The following is a 16,692-nucleotide window of genomic DNA, read 5'->3' on the forward strand; positions in this document are numbered from 1 at the left end:
CCAGCTGAAACTCTGACAACACAAAGCCACCTGACATGATAGATGAGACAGTCCACTCTGTAGGATATTTAACATTTTTCTGCAATGCCTCTTTTTGTCCAGCTCTCTCTCAGCCGGGTGCTTGAATCCTATAAATACTGAGAGTGGCACCCTTTTAAAGTTTGCTCAATTTTAACACTTCGTCTTGACAGTGCATTTTTGGATGTTTCTTTTTTTTTTTTTTCCCCTCCCTGCAGACTGCGCAGTTTGCATTGGAGCTGGTCTTGTGACAGGGACACATTCATCATGTAATAAAGTGATGCAAGTGGTTACAAAATGCAAAAAATGAAACTCAGCGACTGTACAGTAGTGAAGAGGAATTGTAGCTATTTCAGGGTTGTTTCTTTGGCTTCAATGCCAATGATGTCCTATTAGAGACTGTGATAAACTCATGTTGTCTCTGTGAGAAAGAGAGCGAGCAGGGTAGCAAAGACAGCATTTGTTGTAATAATGGTGGAGGATTTCTTGTCACGCATTATATATAAAATAATTCCTACAGAACAGCAGCTCTAAAAATGGTATGTTGATTATTCCCATGAGCTGCATTTATGTGCACGTGTCAACATTAGCTTTTCTACAAATACGTCTTGCAGCAGCATTACAAGTTTACATGTTAATCATTTCTGCTAAGCTTATTGCTCTCTGCCTATGGAGGCCCATATGAAAAATACTAACATACATTTTAACTCCGTGTATATTTGCAGAAACCTTTTATTGGAAGGCACTGCTCTCCCTGCTGGTATTTCTTACATTATGGTGTGTGTGTGTGTGTGTGTAAAATTAAGACAAGAATGGGCGAATACATTCAAACAAGTTTTATTTCATTTAAAACAAGCTGCAAAAATGATAACCATCATGTCATTTCTCTGTAAGCTCTTTAACAGTGTTTTACTGCCACCTATTGTTGAACAACAGGACAACTGTTACTTACACAAGGATGGTTGAGCAAATGCAGGAAAGCAAGTTTTAAAACAAAACCACTACGTCTGAAGCAGGAAATGTTCAAACTTCCATGAACACAAAGTGGCATCAAAACACATACACAGCAAAATTTGTGGGAAAGACCAAAAACAACTGGGATGTATATATGAAAACGCAAGAGAACTAAAAAGCATTCATAAAACTCAAAGTAAAATAGACTACTGCATTATCTCAGTAACCTTCGTAGAGAGCCTTCCTAGTCCAACATGAATTAAAAGTGATTACAGTTTAGGTATTGCAACCAACAGACCAGGACTGTGAAGGCAACGACGGCTTTCAGAAGTCAAGAGGATCAAAGTTTAGAAGGTTGTTGTTGTCGGACCAAGCAGCATGCTGCGCCCCATCCATCTCTGAGGCAACTCGGTTGCCACCAGTCAGTGTGTGATTGGCCCCACCAATAGTAGCTTCACAATCGGTGCAGCGTCTGCTCTCCATAGCCCCTCCACACTCCGTTATAACGTAGACATGGCCATTGGGACATTTGTACCAGTGTCCAGGCTGCATTTTCAGAGCCGATACGATCATCTTTCTCTCCTCGTCATTGATCCCCAAGCCTGTGGGCGGGAACTTCTCGTCGAGTTTCTTCATGGCGCCGGTCACTCGTTGTTGATCTTGCTCAGTGAATTGGCCGCATTTTTCCAAAAGCTCCGTTATCGTTTTTACCTCGGATCGTATTTTGTCACTTTGTCCTCTCATGTCTGCCTGACTGCAACGGGTGTTGAGTTCAATCAGGAGGGTGATTCTCTGCAGCTCTCTCTGCAAATCAAAGACCTGCTGGTCTGTGAATTTTTGGCCCCGGTCATTGAGCCAGCGCACAAACTGCTCGACATTATCTTCCAATGTTGAGCTTTGAATCTCCAGCAGTTTATCCCTTAGGATCTTCTTCAGCTTTGCAACTCTTATTAGGAAATCCATCTTGTTTTCCAGGGTCCACAGGTCCTTTGCTGTGAGATGGCTTTTTTCCAGTTGGTAATTGACTTCCATGTAGTCCATTCGGCAATGCCTTTTAACGAGGAGAAGGTTGTCCGCCCACTGTTTGTGAAGAGTCTCCCTATGCTCATCAATATCTGCCTGACATCCATTCATCTTGACCTTTACCATCTCAATCTCAGCAAGACAGCGGTTGATGTGAGATCCGTAGCGCAGATTCTTGCGGATTGGAACTGTACACTTGGGACATTCCTTCAGCTTAATGGCCTCATCCTCGCCTTCATTTGCCTGCTGGTTGGCATCCATGTAGCGGTCCATGGCTGTGTATTCAAAGAAGTGTTCACAGTCCTCCAGCTGAATGAAGTAAGCCTCAGGCTCATCCTCGGTGCCAAAGAAAATCTCTGTGACCTCGTCGTGATTACAAACGCGACATTTGCTCGGACATTTGTCTCCACACAGACCTATGCATGGGTGGCTGCAATCCAGGGTCTTGGCACAGGGTTGGTCGCATGGCAGACGATCGCATGGCTCGTGGCAGAGCATGCTGCAGCTTTGGTGAGGGCACTGCCAATCGCAGGGCTCAACGCACGGAGCGCAGGGCTGTCCGCAAGGCTTCGTACAGTTGCTGTGCACGCAGCAGTTCTCACACGGTCTCCGACAGGGGGGGCAATCACGAGTGCAGGGCTCCGGGCATATGTGAGAGCAAATCAGGAGACGCTTACAGGGGTGAAAACATGGGGAATGGAACCGGCCCTGAAAACACCGGCTACAGCTACCGCGACAGGCATGGCCACATTTAAGCTGCTCCTGACAAGGGGTCCTACATTCAGGCTCCTGTGTGTGCGTTTTGTAAAAGCACGAATCCTGTTGGCTGTGGCCACACTTCAGTGCGATGGGGACCTTCACATTGCACCGACTGAGGATGCATGGTTCTCCACACAGTGATTCACATGGGTGTCCGCAGTGAAGCAGCTTCGTGCATGGCTCCCGGCATGTAAATGTATGCGGGTCCTGGTGGCAAGGAACCGACTGTGCGTGTTGACACTGGGGTATGATCTTCTCAACCATCACTGAACATTTCTCTGGGCATGCTTTGTAGCACACAAGTGGGCACCTGTGTCCCAGATCGCATAAAGTCTTCTGGCACTTCTTGAGGCACTGGTACTCCTTGTGCTCGGGGTCGTAGGGGTGGCAGACGCGAGAGCAAACGTGGCCACAATCCAAACGGAACTCGCAGGGCTTCGTGCAGCCTCCCTCGGGGGCTTGCTTGAAATCGTCGGCGTGAGCCGCTGTCACCTGTCGATCTGGATGATTCTGACAGCACAGCGTCAGAGCTTTTCCAATCTGGTCCTTCTCCCTCAAGGTGTGGAAGATGTTGCTCCACAGTTTGACTTTGCCCAGCATTGCACTATTGCCAATGCAGTAGAGACCTTTCTTGGCACGAGACAAGGCTACACAGACGCGATTGGGAATGTTCAAAAAGCCAACTTTACCCTGCAGGTTGCTGCGGACCAGAGACAACAAAACGATGTCATTCTCTTCTCCCTGGTATTTGTCCACTACGTGCACTTTGACCCCTGTGAACTGGTTGGCAGGCATAAGGTTGCGCAGGCAGTAGAGCTGCCCGGTATATGTTGTGAGGATGGTAATTTGCTCGGGTTTGTACCCCTGAAGGATAAGATAGCGGCAAAGAGAGACTACAAACATCGCCTCGTGTTGGTTCCGATGGCTTTTCCCGTCTTTGATCTGTTCTTCTAGGTGGTTGTGCTCCACGAAGAATAAATTGGTATCAAGGCCCTGTAAAACAGCATTTAATATATTATATTCCATGTCATTCTTTGATATTTACAACATACTTTTATCATATTTTTCTAAATCTTTCCCAACAGTGACTCAAAATATCTATATGTATTCAAGTAACTATGCAGATGCTTTTTATCCATGCAAGTGAGTAAACGGATATTCACTGCTGGATGCGCAGCAGGAGAGAAAATAAAATATGCACCTTGATGTTGTCGTAGTTCAACACAGACGGATGGTTTTCCAGCTCTGCGTAGATGTGTGGAGTCAGAAGACGGGCGATCTCTGGCCTCATACGATGCTGAAGAACAAACACAACACATAAGCACAGATAAACCCGTCATAGAGACTCAAAACATACTTGGTCTTTAACTGAATAATCTCAACATGTCTACATTGTATTCATCGACAGATCCTTTGATAAGATAAACAAATGAACAGATGCAGAAACACTGACCTGGTAGTCGAGTCTGACATAAGGAAGTTCCATCTTCACCAGCCGCTCAAACATGGACATCTCCAGGTTGAAGTTCTTAGCGAGGTCATAAACTGTGGCACTGGGGCGCAGCTAAAGGAATAAAAAAAAAAATTTAAAAAAAATCACGTTTACCATATGCTTTAAACTTCATGAATTATTACGGAAAGGCTTAAAGTAATGTCGTAGTTTTTATTTTTTTTTTTGTACAAACTGGGAACATGAATAAATCTTGCTCCATCCAGTGGTGATTACATCAATTCCGCAGGTTTACTGTCTTATATTAGCATATTTAAGGAGCCCTAGATCACAACCATAGAAGTGAGGGATGACTCTCATGGACACATGCCTATGGTGATAAGACCATTTACAGTTATGTAAATGCTAGTGAATACGTATTACACAGTTCCTAGACACAGGTGGAAGCACCAATCTATACAGTGGTAAGCCTGGAAGGGATTAACAATATTCTGCTGCGAGTTTCTGTTTCAGGGTGGCTGGATGGGAATATAGGATGTATGCAAATGCACTCGAACTTTCTTTTCCTCTCCTGTCGAGTTTTTTTTTTTTTTTTTACTGTTTTGACTGTGCAGAAAATGTGAGCGTGTGTGTGTGTGTGTGTGTGTGTGTGTGTGTGTGTACGCACGCAAGTGTCCGTGTGTGTGTGCAAACCTAATTTAGCTAGAGGACAGAGTGTGATTGTGCATGCATGTGGGAGGGGTGTGGGGGAGGCAAGACAAATTCTAGTATAAATGTGATGCATTGTGTTCTGCTCGATGCAACACCAAACCTGTGATTAATGAACAGCACAACGCCAAAGCTTATTTTACTCGGAAAGTGTGATGCATCCACCTCCGTTACATGCACGGATTCAAGTTTGGGTTACTCAAAAAAACAAAAGCGCTGAACACTTGGGTCATAGAATCAAAACAAAATATCATCAAAATGGCTTTAAACCCATGAAACAAACCAACTACACATAATTGTGCAGTCAGAATACGTCATCTTTTTTAAACCACACCTGTACTAATTTAATTGTTCTGTAGTTTAAATTGATAATTCAGATATACTTTAATATTGATTTATTCATTTCGCAACATTAAATTGCACTTTGTGTAAAACAGTGAAGGGAGCCTCCGGCGCAGTGGTAAATTACTTTTATAATAATCTTGTATATCTAAAGATGACTATGGATTTCCAAGCCCGGGTTACAATAAATGCAATTTTCAAGTCAACCTCTATTTTGAATTCCATTCTTGTACTCGCTAAACTTTCAGTGCAAACTGTAAAGAAGTCAGGTTTGTTTGTATATTCAAATGCCTTCATAAATCCATGCACAAACATAGCACAACAAGCAAATATTAGGGAAAGAGCAGACAGAAGTTACAAAGCAAGAAGAGACCAGGACAGAATATTCAGATGGTGCGATAGAATTGTGTGCAGCGCAGATTGCTAGACAGGCTGCCCGGCCATATGTCCTTGGCAGGCCTCAACAAGTTGTCGTAATAGTCTACTGATGTCCAGCATATCACTCTTCTCTATATCTTTTGTAATGGCCGGCATGGCATGTTTTTTTTTGTTCGCCATTTCCCTCAAGGCGACATGCACAAACATACTGACAACGACACGAAATCCCTCTGAACAGGTTTGTCCTGTAAATTTCAGTCAGAAGAAGATGGCGTAACAAAACACACCAGTGCACAAATTGTTTAGGAATGGCTGCCGTAATTGTCCGCGCGAGTTCGTACCTGCTGGTGGTCTCCGATGAGGATGAGGTGTTGGCAGGCTTTGCTCAGCGTCGTGATGGTGTGAGCCTCGAGAACCTCGGCAGCTTCTTCCACAATCACCAGACGTGGACACACAATCTGCAGAACTCTACGGAACTTGGCTGCCCCTGTTGTAGTCATGCCAATAACCTGATGGGACGCACATTAAATATCAAGCTGCAGCCAAGAATTTTATCTTAGCACAAACACTGGGAACAGGAGGAAACGGCTCATTTGGCTTCTCCAAAAAAAAAAAGGTAACAAAATCTGCCTAAAGCTTGCTAATTGCACACGTTATATGTTTGTTTAATCAGCACAAAACTCAAGTGTAGAAGTGACAGGTTGCAGTTTTATGTGGGAGGGGAATTCAGCACCTGAGTATTTATTGGACGGGCGCAGTAGTCTCCCCTGACTGGCTGGCAGCCTCACGTTAGTGTCATTAATACCATCGTTCATAGTGATCCACAGAGGCCCTACTGAAATGTTTTTGCTTCCGTCTACTAGTTTGCGCATTGCGTGCAGTAAACACGAGTCCGGAATTATAAGTATATTAAATATTTAAAGGGTATCTTTCAGGCAACAAGAACAACTTTAGATAGTAAGTGGAAGTAAAGCAATGTGCTTCATTATCCTCTCCGCATATTAAGCTGATAACCTATAAATTCAAGAAGTGTTTTACTTAAAGTTCTCTAAATCTACAAAAATAAATACATTCACACTATATATTAACTGAATACCGTACCGTGGCTTTCTTGAGGAGACAGAGGTTCTGATGAAGTTTTACATCGGCCAATCTGTCCACGGCGTTCTGATAGTCCTCTTCAGACTGTTGGATTATGGTGCAAAGTTCTACTCTGTAGCGGGCCACCCACAACCTGCAGGCACAAATTATTAATAGCAAAACATTGGGACAACTGACAGTCTGGAGACCGGAACACTCATTATTTGCTCAGCATCTAAAAGTATACACAAAAAAAAAAAAAACAATGCTGTGGTACTTGTTACTAGTGGGTAAGCAATTACAGGGAGACGTATCATATCAGTCTTGGAAGGAAATTGCCCCATTTGTCAGTTTAAATAATAATTACGACTACATAAACAACAGTCCTGGTAGCCCTGTTAGGTTGTTATGTCTTGGCTCTCTGAGGTGAGACGATCCTCTGGGAGACATTTTCCTGGTGATTAGTGGATTTAATTACACACACTGGGAATAGACTACTTCTACCAGGCTGAGGTTGCTTAGGGGATGAGAGGAAGAGAAATGTAAGAAAGGTACCAGGAGAAGTGATGGGGAAGAAAAAAGGCAGATCGTTAGTGAAACAAAGATGCAGACATACCGATAGAGTCTCCATCTGTCTCGCTGGCTAAGGGTCCAAACATCCAAGACAGCATCTTCCTCCGTTTTAGTCATGGCCGATCTCTTCCTCAGCTCTGTCCTGATTCGGTTCTTCAACTTTTTCTTCTGGTGCCGTTGTAGCTGCACAGATCAGAACCTCAATTTATTAACGGTTTGGAATCCTACCCAATGTGGTAACATTTTGTTGCTCTTTAATCGACATCAAAATGACCATTTAAGGGTCAGCTGTAGCTTAATGGAGGGCGAAGTATGACAATTGGACAGCACGACACAGAAGAAGTGTATTTAGCCATGTTGTAAAGAAACCGTTTGAAAGGTATAAAGATATAGATCTGTGGTGGAGAAATGCACTCAGCACAGTTGTTAGACCCCAAGGACATCCACACGATGCATTTTCGTAAAAAATAGTGAATGTAAAACCAGAGGGTAAGTATAGGGCAGCACCTGATACGGTTCCATTGGACAGCTCTTAGATATACTACTATACTGTATGTACTCCTCTTAAACTATAAGTAATTGCATTCATAATCAAGTTGTCTGATTGAACAGGGATTGCAAAAACACTCATGAAATATTAAATCCATTCCAATCATGAGAAACGTTACCTGAAAGCCTTCCTCGCTCTGCTCAGCCTGTACTTCGTCGGTCTCCAGGTTCATAGCCAGCATCAGTTCCCCGACTGCTTGGACAGCCTCATCCAAGTTTCCATTCTTCTTGCCATCTCTGTGACCACCGCCGTCTTCGATAAACCGCTCTTCCAGGATCAGATCTGCTTCCTCTGCGATGACAATGAGGTCGTCCCCGTCATCCGACTCCAACGATTCCTCTGCTGCTGCATCCGACACATTGGAGTAAGAATCGGTGTTTCATTCACCAGTAAAATAAATGCGCTGCATTTTAGTTTTCGTCGACGATTTATAAAGTTGCATGGAATCGTAATAACACACAAGAAAAGGTCGTAAAATAAAAAAAAAGACAACATGAGTCTATAAACTGTACATTCCATGATAAATGGTAGAAGTTCATGGTTTATATAATTCCCAGAGACTGGTCTATCTGAACTGGGTTCTAGATTATTTATTATTGTTAAACTACAAAATCCAGCTGGAACCGTTTAGTGTTAAGAATTTGATGGTCATTTTGCCATTTTTGAAGCTCTTAAGTTTTCATGTCAGCCGACATGGAGCTGCACAGGCTATCTGGCTCAGTGGTTGGTGTTCATACGAGATGCTGTGGACTGGGAGTGAAACCAAAGAAAGTTACTTCATGACTCGGGCAGTGATGACATCAATTTACTTCGAAGAAGACGGACACTTAAGAGTAAGAGCTTCCGTTTCCCTGAAGTCATATTTTCCATCTCAGCACATAATTACATAAATCATTTTCCTCGAGGTCATTTCAAAACATTTCAGTTGAATATTATAAGTGGAATCCATTTGTTATGCTCTCTCAGCCATATCTGTGATGGTTGAGTGCAAGTCAACAGGTGAGGACAGTACAGGTCTTACGTGTCTGATGGTTGACAATCCCTTTGATGTCATTACTTCTTTAAAAATAATGTGATGCGTTTACAAGGCAAGGTTAGACAGCTAATGCATCTGTGTAAATGTGAGCAGTGCTATACTGGTCTTCACTTGTTTCATGGGCAAATGCGACAGCCTCTGTGGAGGGAATCTTGTAATGCTAAAAGTATCAGTTCTGAGGTGCCGTTAACAAACTGTCAGTGAAAAGGAAGCAACTATCAGATCCTCTCGAATCGATTTCAGTGGAGTGCTCATCACATTGAAAGCCTTACCGTCATGTCTATTTGCATTCTCTGTCGCCCTCTGCAGGAAGACGGTGGAACCCAAACCCAACCAATCCATCATCAGGCTGGCCTTCTTCTCGCCCGAGGTCCAAAAATCTCCCCATGTCTACAAATCATTGCACAAACAGGAACTGATGAGTTTTGCACAGTCTTCATCAGTTTACACGTGTACACAGAATGTTTCTGTTTTATTTCCTCACATGCGGTCGCTGGTGCAGACTGTCCCAGTGTCCGTCTGAGATGACATTCTGTAAGAAGGTTTCCCGCAGGATGCCTTTCAGACAACACTCCAGCTTCATGCTCTGGCTCTGGATGGCCCTCTCCTCCTCACACACCTGCTTGAAAACCTGAGTAACAGGTTAAGGAGACAGTGATTAGGCGGCAACATCACAAAAGAATGTGATACACCGACTATGACGGGTGGCCCTGCATGTGCCGTATTGTTCAGTTTGTTTTTGTTCTCTCTCTGGTGCTCTCCCTCCCCTCTAGCTGCATTATTCTGTAGGAGTGGAGCACCTGAAATCAATGGCTCATCAAAAATAAGGAGAAGGACCGGAGGAGCAAAGAGTGCGGCAGAGACACGCAGGTCGGCGACACAGTTTTTGGAGCCTTGTTTCTCCCTGAATGTTTTGCCCCAGCATGACTTGGAGCGTCTCTAGTTTGGGAGAACACCGGAAGTTCAGTTACTGGCTTTTGAAAAAACAATGTTTTTGCCTCCCCTTAAAGTAGCAGTATGGTTACTTTACAATAAAGCTGGTTGTTCTTCTCCAAGTAAATCTCGGTTTCCTTATGTTTTGGTTTCCATTAGAGACTTTGTCAGACAAAGATGAGGTAAAAAATGTGCATAACACAACAACATGACAGACAACATAATAAACTCAAGACTTTTTACAGAATCTCAAAAAGGCAAAATGATTAGGAATTATGTAAACACATATCCTTTCATATATTCTCAACATGTTGCTGCGCATGAGAGAAAGAAGTGTGGAGCAACTTGAAGCATCACGTTCACGCTGCAGGTGAGGCAGCTCACCTGACTGTATGCACGCTGCAGGTCAGGCGGCAGCGTTCGTTTGAAGTCAGGTGAGTGGGTCAGCTCCTTTAGATTGAAACGCTTCAGGATCTCACTGTTGCTGCGCCCTCCTACCCTCACTAATCCCTCTGGCAGAAATTTATGAATACCTTAAGACGCAGAGGCAAAACAAGAGCTCATTAGTCTTACATTGCCCATTCAAGGTCAGCTTGTAAAGACAAATAATCAAATAAAACTTGAAACAGGTGCATTAGCAAAGGTTTCAGCATTTTTCTTTCACAAATGAACTTCTTTGTTTTAAATCCAAAACCACTCAAACAACATGTAAACTAGATCTGGTCATATTGGCACCACTGCTTACCCTCAAGGAACTGATCCAGGGCATGGTTAGTGTAACACACCACCAGCATTGGAGCTGCGTCACGTCCATCTCTCCAAAGTTCCTGATTGGTCAACAGAGCCCGAGCAATCTTAAGGCCAACGTAGGTTTTTCCTGAGAAAATGGAAGATGCCGGATTTGTGTGCGTTAATGGATTGTTGAAAACACATTTCACACTGTTTTTTTTCATGTACACATCAGTGAAGTCATCCTTCCAACAATGTATTTTCAATGTCTCACCAGTGCCAGGAGGTCCCTGTATGATGGTGAGCTCCTTTGTGAGGGCCAGCTGGAAGGCTCTCATCTGAGACTCATCCAGCCCCAGCTCCTCCTTCCTCGGCCAGGCCCGTGCCACCAGGCTGTGAAAGGGCTTAACGTTGGGCTTATGGTCAGGGTGAGCAACAGATGACAGGTCATAGTCATCTCTTATTCGCAGATAAGCCGGGGGTTCCACATCTGTGCTGCACTCCACGATGTACCTGGACACAGTATGGATAGGAGGATTACTTTTTGTATCTACTATCTGTGTGAAAGAAGGATGTAGAGACTTCTAATTAAGAGACACTTGGCCAATATGCAAATTCAGAACCCAGTGGTTATCGGCCGACAATGATTTCGCCAAGTAAGGCTTTAGCTGCAAAACCAGAGTGTACCGAATTCAACAAAAAGTGCATTTTGTCAGCTATGAATTCAACTTCTCATTTGTAAGAGGAAGAGTGTACTTTTCTACATAGTCTTTAAATACAAGCGCAAAAGCAGCATGTGTTTAGTTTCGAGGGGTGAAGGAAACCAGTGGGAGAGCTGCAGAGTGATCTTCAGCTGAAGTAGGGGCTGTTTGAGGATTCACCGGGAAAAAATGGAGATGGCACTGTTTACACCACCGACACAAATTAGCATCTAACAGCAGGCAAAAAAAAAAAAAAGAAGGAAAATGTGAGATAGAAAGATGAACTGTTTTTAATATATGCACCTATGCTAGTAATAAGTCCCATGCTGCACCTCTGAAGGAAAAACAGTCGTTTCTAGTGGTCACAAAAGAGAGTCCCGGGCACAGACGGTCAACAAAGCGTCTCATATCGTACATTACTTTGTGGTAACTGTGGAGGGCACTGGGAGTGGAGACAAAAACCAAACCTTTGAACTTATTCATGCATGATCGCTTTTTGGAAAACCGTGGCAATATAATTAAATCATACCTAACCCCCCCCTCACCCCCCAGCTTCCCTTTGAAAAACCAACTTTGAACTGTTTTTTTGAAGTGCTGTGGGATTATATCAAAACTATGACCTTGGCTGTAGAATGTAAAAACTTCAGCACAAACACAAATACACACACACACACACACACACACACACTCCTACTACCTCTGAAAGGGCAGGTCGTCCTCCTTCTGCTCCTTTAGACCCTCTAGAACATACCGATAGGCCTCAAAGTAGGCAGTGGTCTCAATCATCAGGAACGACTGATCTTTCTGTGAGAAATAATAAGTTTATTTTTTTGGATATCCGTTTCATAAAAAAGGCATAAATCCCCCATCCTGCATGTTAGGAAGTTAGTCTTTACAAGGTGTTGATTCACCTTGTTTTGGAGGCTTTGTGGTGCTATACAGTTATACTACGAGGTGTTTTAAATATTTTGTCCACTTCTTGTATATCAGTGAAGACTGGACTTATTAGAAACCCTCTCTGTGTTTTAGCTAAATGTACCCAATCATTTCAGTGATAGCTTTTTGCAGAAGAAGTGGCTGATATTAGACCGTAACTACATGCATTCTGCTCACACACTTCACTGCCCACCTCAATTCTGGCCAACTTGCTTCTGCTCTCTTCAGTAAAGGCAATCTGGACCAGTCCCTGCTCTAAGGTTTTGGGATCCCGATCTGACACTGTGGCAAACAGGAAGCTCTCAAAGTTATCACACGACAAGCACACCAGGGAACCGAAGATCAGCCTCTTGGAGTTCTGCCAGCGCACAAACTGTACGACAGATGGAGGAAAGATTCATATACGCGTTAATATATGCATTTTTCAATTTGCCATTCAATAAGCAAAATACTGTATCTCTTAAAATATGTAAGAGAGAGACTAACCTTGAGTGGCTGAATGTCAAACTGCACTACGTAGGCAATGCCAGCCGGCGTGCACCTGGGCACCACCAGTTTGGTGTCAAAATATACTCGGATGTCATCAAATTGCTTCGTCTTCAGATGATTTTGGCTCCCATCATCGCCCCCTCCCTTTTCCGCTTGGATCCGAAGCAGTTGCTGGATCCCCTCACGGAGTGGCCGCACGAAGTCCTCTCTCAGCAGCCGGAAGTGCGTATCGAGGTAGAGGTGGGTGTTTGTGTAGCGCTGAGAGGTGAGGTTGGCTCTAAGGAAGGGCCTCTGCTCCAGCTGGAGCTCCTCGGGCGTTGGGTAGATGGGTATGGTCCGGAAATCCGGTTGCATATCTTCATCTGGGTATCATAAATCACATGCATATGACGTTGAGAAAAACAGCATTTGTAGTAAGAGATGTATAAGAGGCCCTTATCTGGGTTATCACCTGCTGTGGGTAGAAGGGCATACGTGTCCTTGTCCGAGCGCAGGGTTCTGTCCCTGGATTTCTCCTGGAGGTGCTTGATCAGGACCTCAATGTTCTCCACGCTCTCCTCCGTCTGAGGCTGGATGTCCACCCCTAAGGCCCTCAGTTTGTCGATGGAGGCTTTAAGCATCGTCAGTATCAGACTCACAGTCTGGGCCGAGCTGGCAGGGAAGGTGCTGAGGACCTAGTGAGCATAATATTGAGGATAAATAGTTTAAGTATATTCAACTACAAGAGTTTCAATTACTAATACAACAATTGTTAATAGAAAAAAAGAAGCATAATCAGGCAAAAACAAGGAACACAACATTGTTTGCTGGACTTTGTTTGCGTCCGTCTTTGAAGGCAGCTCTTCTGGGTCCATTTAATTAGTTTAATGCAAACTCACTGAGTGTTTTTCATGCATTACTTCATTTATCCTTCAGCTGAATTTACTAACTGATTGGTTCGTCCATTCATTCTTTCCACTATTTACCTGTGACAGAATGGTCAAGATGTTTTCCATGTGCAAAGGGTAGTCCGCCCTGCGGGTGGGGTTGAACTCTGACACCATGCCCCCCAGATAGTGGGGCAGGACGGTGCGGAAGAACCCTGAATCTTTTATGATGCCGGCCAGGTGCTGCAGGGTGCACCTGTCTGCCTGAGATTTGAAGGCTTTACTCAGCACCAGGCAGAGGAGTTCAATAAGGTCCTGCCTCATATCTGTGCACTGCAGGACATCTTTCAGGGCAGGGTGAGCGGACAGGGTGATGGCCACTGCAGACGGATCTTTTTCAGAGAGTTCTTTCAGTGTTTTATAGCCCAGCCCACGACCCTGTGGTACCCCGACTCTGCCTGTAGAATTTGATCTGCCTTCATTCCTCTCCTGCCTGTCTCCAACACCATCTCTTTTCTCACCCCAACGTCCTCCTCTTCCATCCAAACTATGTCCTCCTCTCAATACACGCATTTCAGTCACCCCCCTAACTGTTCCTCTGCCTGCCGCTCCTCCTCCTCCTCTGCTTGCCGCTCCTCCTCTTCCCCAGCCTGCTGCTCCTTCTCCTCCTCTTCCCCAGCCTGCTGCTCCTCCTCCTCCTCCTCCTCTTCCCCATCCTGCTGCTCCTCCTCCTCCTCTTCCCCAGCCTGCTGCTCCTTCTCCTCCTCTTCCCCAGCCTGCTGCTCCTTCTCCTCCCCAGCCTGCTGCTCCTCCTCCTCCTCTTCCCCAGCCTGCTGCTCCTTCTCCTCCCCAGCCTGCTGCTCCTCCTCCTCTTCTTCCCCAGCCTGCTGCTCCACCTCCTCCTCCTCTTCTTCCCCTGCCTGCTGCTGCTCCTCCTCTTCCCCTGCCTGCTGCTGCTCCTCCTCCTCCTCTTTCCCTGCTTGCTGCTCCTCCTCCTCCTGCTGCTGCTCCTCCTCCTCCTCCTCCTCTTCCCCTGCCTGCTGCTCCATCTGCTCCTCTTCCTCGCACCCCTTCACCTCCCCCACCTGTCTTCTCCCTTCCTTCTTTCCTCCCACCTTTTTCACTCCCTTGTCCTGAGTCTGTGGGGGGGAAGGAAGATAAGAAGACAGTAAGATACTTACACCTTGAAAATAAACACCATGGCTGAATTTCTACTCAAGAGTTGTGCTTGATTGCCTCTCCTGTAGCCTGTATTTACCATTGTTAGGACATCACCTACCAGTTATTGAAGTTGGCCTTTCCATGGTTGCTGGAATTTAGTTTGGCAACACTGATGTTTTCTGTGTGGCAAGACATTGAACGTAAATACATCACATTTGAGCATGAACACGCACACATTGTTAAGGGTTGCGTAGTATATACAAGCAGTAAAGTTAGGTACTGGTGGAAGAAGCCATAATACAAGAGCTCGCTGCTAACGATGCTAACAGCGCTAACACCGGGAGAAGTGCTGGGAGGGCAAACTGTGTTCACCTGGTGGGGGAACGGGAGGGTGGGCGCCGCTACGAGGCCGACGGTCTGGACGACTTATCAGCTGTCACCTTCATATGAGAGCAGTGCAGACGTGCCCCCGTGATCTAGCTAGTGATGCGCGCTCACGTGCACGGACATGCACCAATAGCACGCGTGGCCGGCCTGACTATGACATCAAAGAACGGAGAAACTCAGCTTACAGCACATCCAGAGGGAGTGGGGCTTGGGTGGACAATATTACACCTTTACATAGCAAATAGTTGTTTGCAGCTATATTAATGCTCTGGATGTCGAATAATTATCCTTTAAGTAAAGAGTAGTAATGCCAAACAATTGCATTTTAGTCGTACTTATTCTACAGCGCTTAATTCATATAAATATGTCACCGTGTACTAATCTATTTATATTTTGTGTTTAATGATCTGAATCTAAAGTTACTAGTAAAGCTGTGAAATAATTATGGTTGAGTAAAATGTAAGATATTTGCCTCAAAAATGTAAAGGAGTAGAAGTATAATGGAAATAAAGTACAAGTACCTCAGAATTGTACTTAAGTAGCCTACACAGTACTTGAATGTACTTCGTCACTTCCCATCACAGCATAAACATCCACAAGTATGCACTCTGTTCTATCCATTTTTCAAACTATTATCAACAGGATTGTCAAGGTCAGATAAGAAGGGCTGATTTCAATACAGCTTCTGAGGAGATCGAAGCAACAGTCCGTGTACTTGCCTGTCTCTTTATTCTCATGAAAAACAGGATATTTTGTGTGGTATTGGCTTTAATTGTAATTTGTGACATTTTTAATTCGAAAGCGTATCGTACGCAATGCCTTTATGAGAGTGGACTTTGCTTGCAAGTGCAATGACTTAACTTAAAGTAAGTGTGCCCTCTGCCGGATCTTGTAAGATAGGTTTCTTTTGTCCAGAAAAATCGGATGAGACGTTATAAACCACTTCACACGTCTTTCTTTCACGGATCTGCTAATAAGTATTTACCTTCTGTACCTCTTATGTTGACTGAGTTTTTTATTAAATTTCACTCCGGAGCTCTATTTATTCTCAGCCCTACAATGTATTCACATTTCCGAATACTTTAGCCAGCTACATCGACCTCCCACCCCTCGTAACAAACGCAACATAACGAATAAAAGAGAGAACTCACCTAGACTATCCACTTGACATGAATACTTCCACATACATCAAGGTTTACAAGGTAATCAAGCCCATTCGCTAGCATCACAGAGCCTATAGCCTTCTCAGTCGCAAGTCTCTTCTGTCTCAGCTGCGTCTGCTGCTCACACTGCTCAGTTTAAGGAAGCTGCTATTTAAATGCCCTGTCATTTTCGTTTTCGTTTCATCTGAACAAACACACCCCACCTAGAAGTCAATATGTAACACATGTAAGCAAGAGGCAAGTGTTTAACATAAATGCATACAACAAATTATGCCCAACAGGTTATTTTCACTGCAATTTAACATGTAACTAGACTCAGGTGTAATTAATGAAAAATAATTATGGTCCTGTTCCATTTAGGTCGGCCAAGGCCCTGGTATTGTGAATGAATGCTTGGGTGTGACACACTAAATAGAATGAGTATTATCGATAACGTAGACCTATTGGCTCCTTACT

General features: G+C 44.3%; 1 protein-coding gene and 1 long non-coding RNA gene across 2 annotated transcripts; both read right to left on the bottom strand.

Annotated features, from left to right (window-relative positions):
- Positions 1–839: 839 nt before the first annotated feature.
- On the bottom strand, positions 840–14,260 carry znfx1 (zinc finger, NFX1-type containing 1; the record flags this gene model as incomplete). Its single annotated transcript, XM_031852030.1, has 17 exons — positions 840–3,747; positions 3,956–4,051; positions 4,208–4,318; positions 5,974–6,141; positions 6,734–6,866; positions 7,329–7,468; positions 7,954–8,180; positions 9,144–9,261; positions 9,356–9,502; positions 10,189–10,337; positions 10,550–10,681; positions 10,808–11,046; positions 11,932–12,038; positions 12,364–12,543; positions 12,657–13,021; positions 13,111–13,333; positions 13,625–14,260. Coding segments are annotated over 17 exons (5,622 nt in total), but the record flags the coding sequence as incomplete, so codon positions are not given.
- Positions 14,261–14,574: 314 nt separating this feature from the next.
- LOC116387230 (uncharacterized) lies at positions 14,575–16,375 on the bottom strand. Its single transcript, XR_004213005.1, has 3 exons — positions 16,225–16,375; positions 14,805–14,865; positions 14,575–14,664 (listed from the first exon to the last, which is right to left on the bottom strand). It is a non-coding gene; the product is annotated as an uncharacterized LOC116387230 (long non-coding RNA).
- Positions 16,376–16,692: the final 317 nt, after the last annotated feature.

The sequence above is a fragment of the Anarrhichthys ocellatus genome, unplaced genomic scaffold (assembly GCF_004355925.1).
Source record: "Anarrhichthys ocellatus isolate YVR2014 unplaced genomic scaffold, GSC_Weel_1.0 scaffold1, whole genome shotgun sequence".
Taxonomy (NCBI): Eukaryota; Metazoa; Chordata; class Actinopteri; order Perciformes; family Anarhichadidae; genus Anarrhichthys; species Anarrhichthys ocellatus.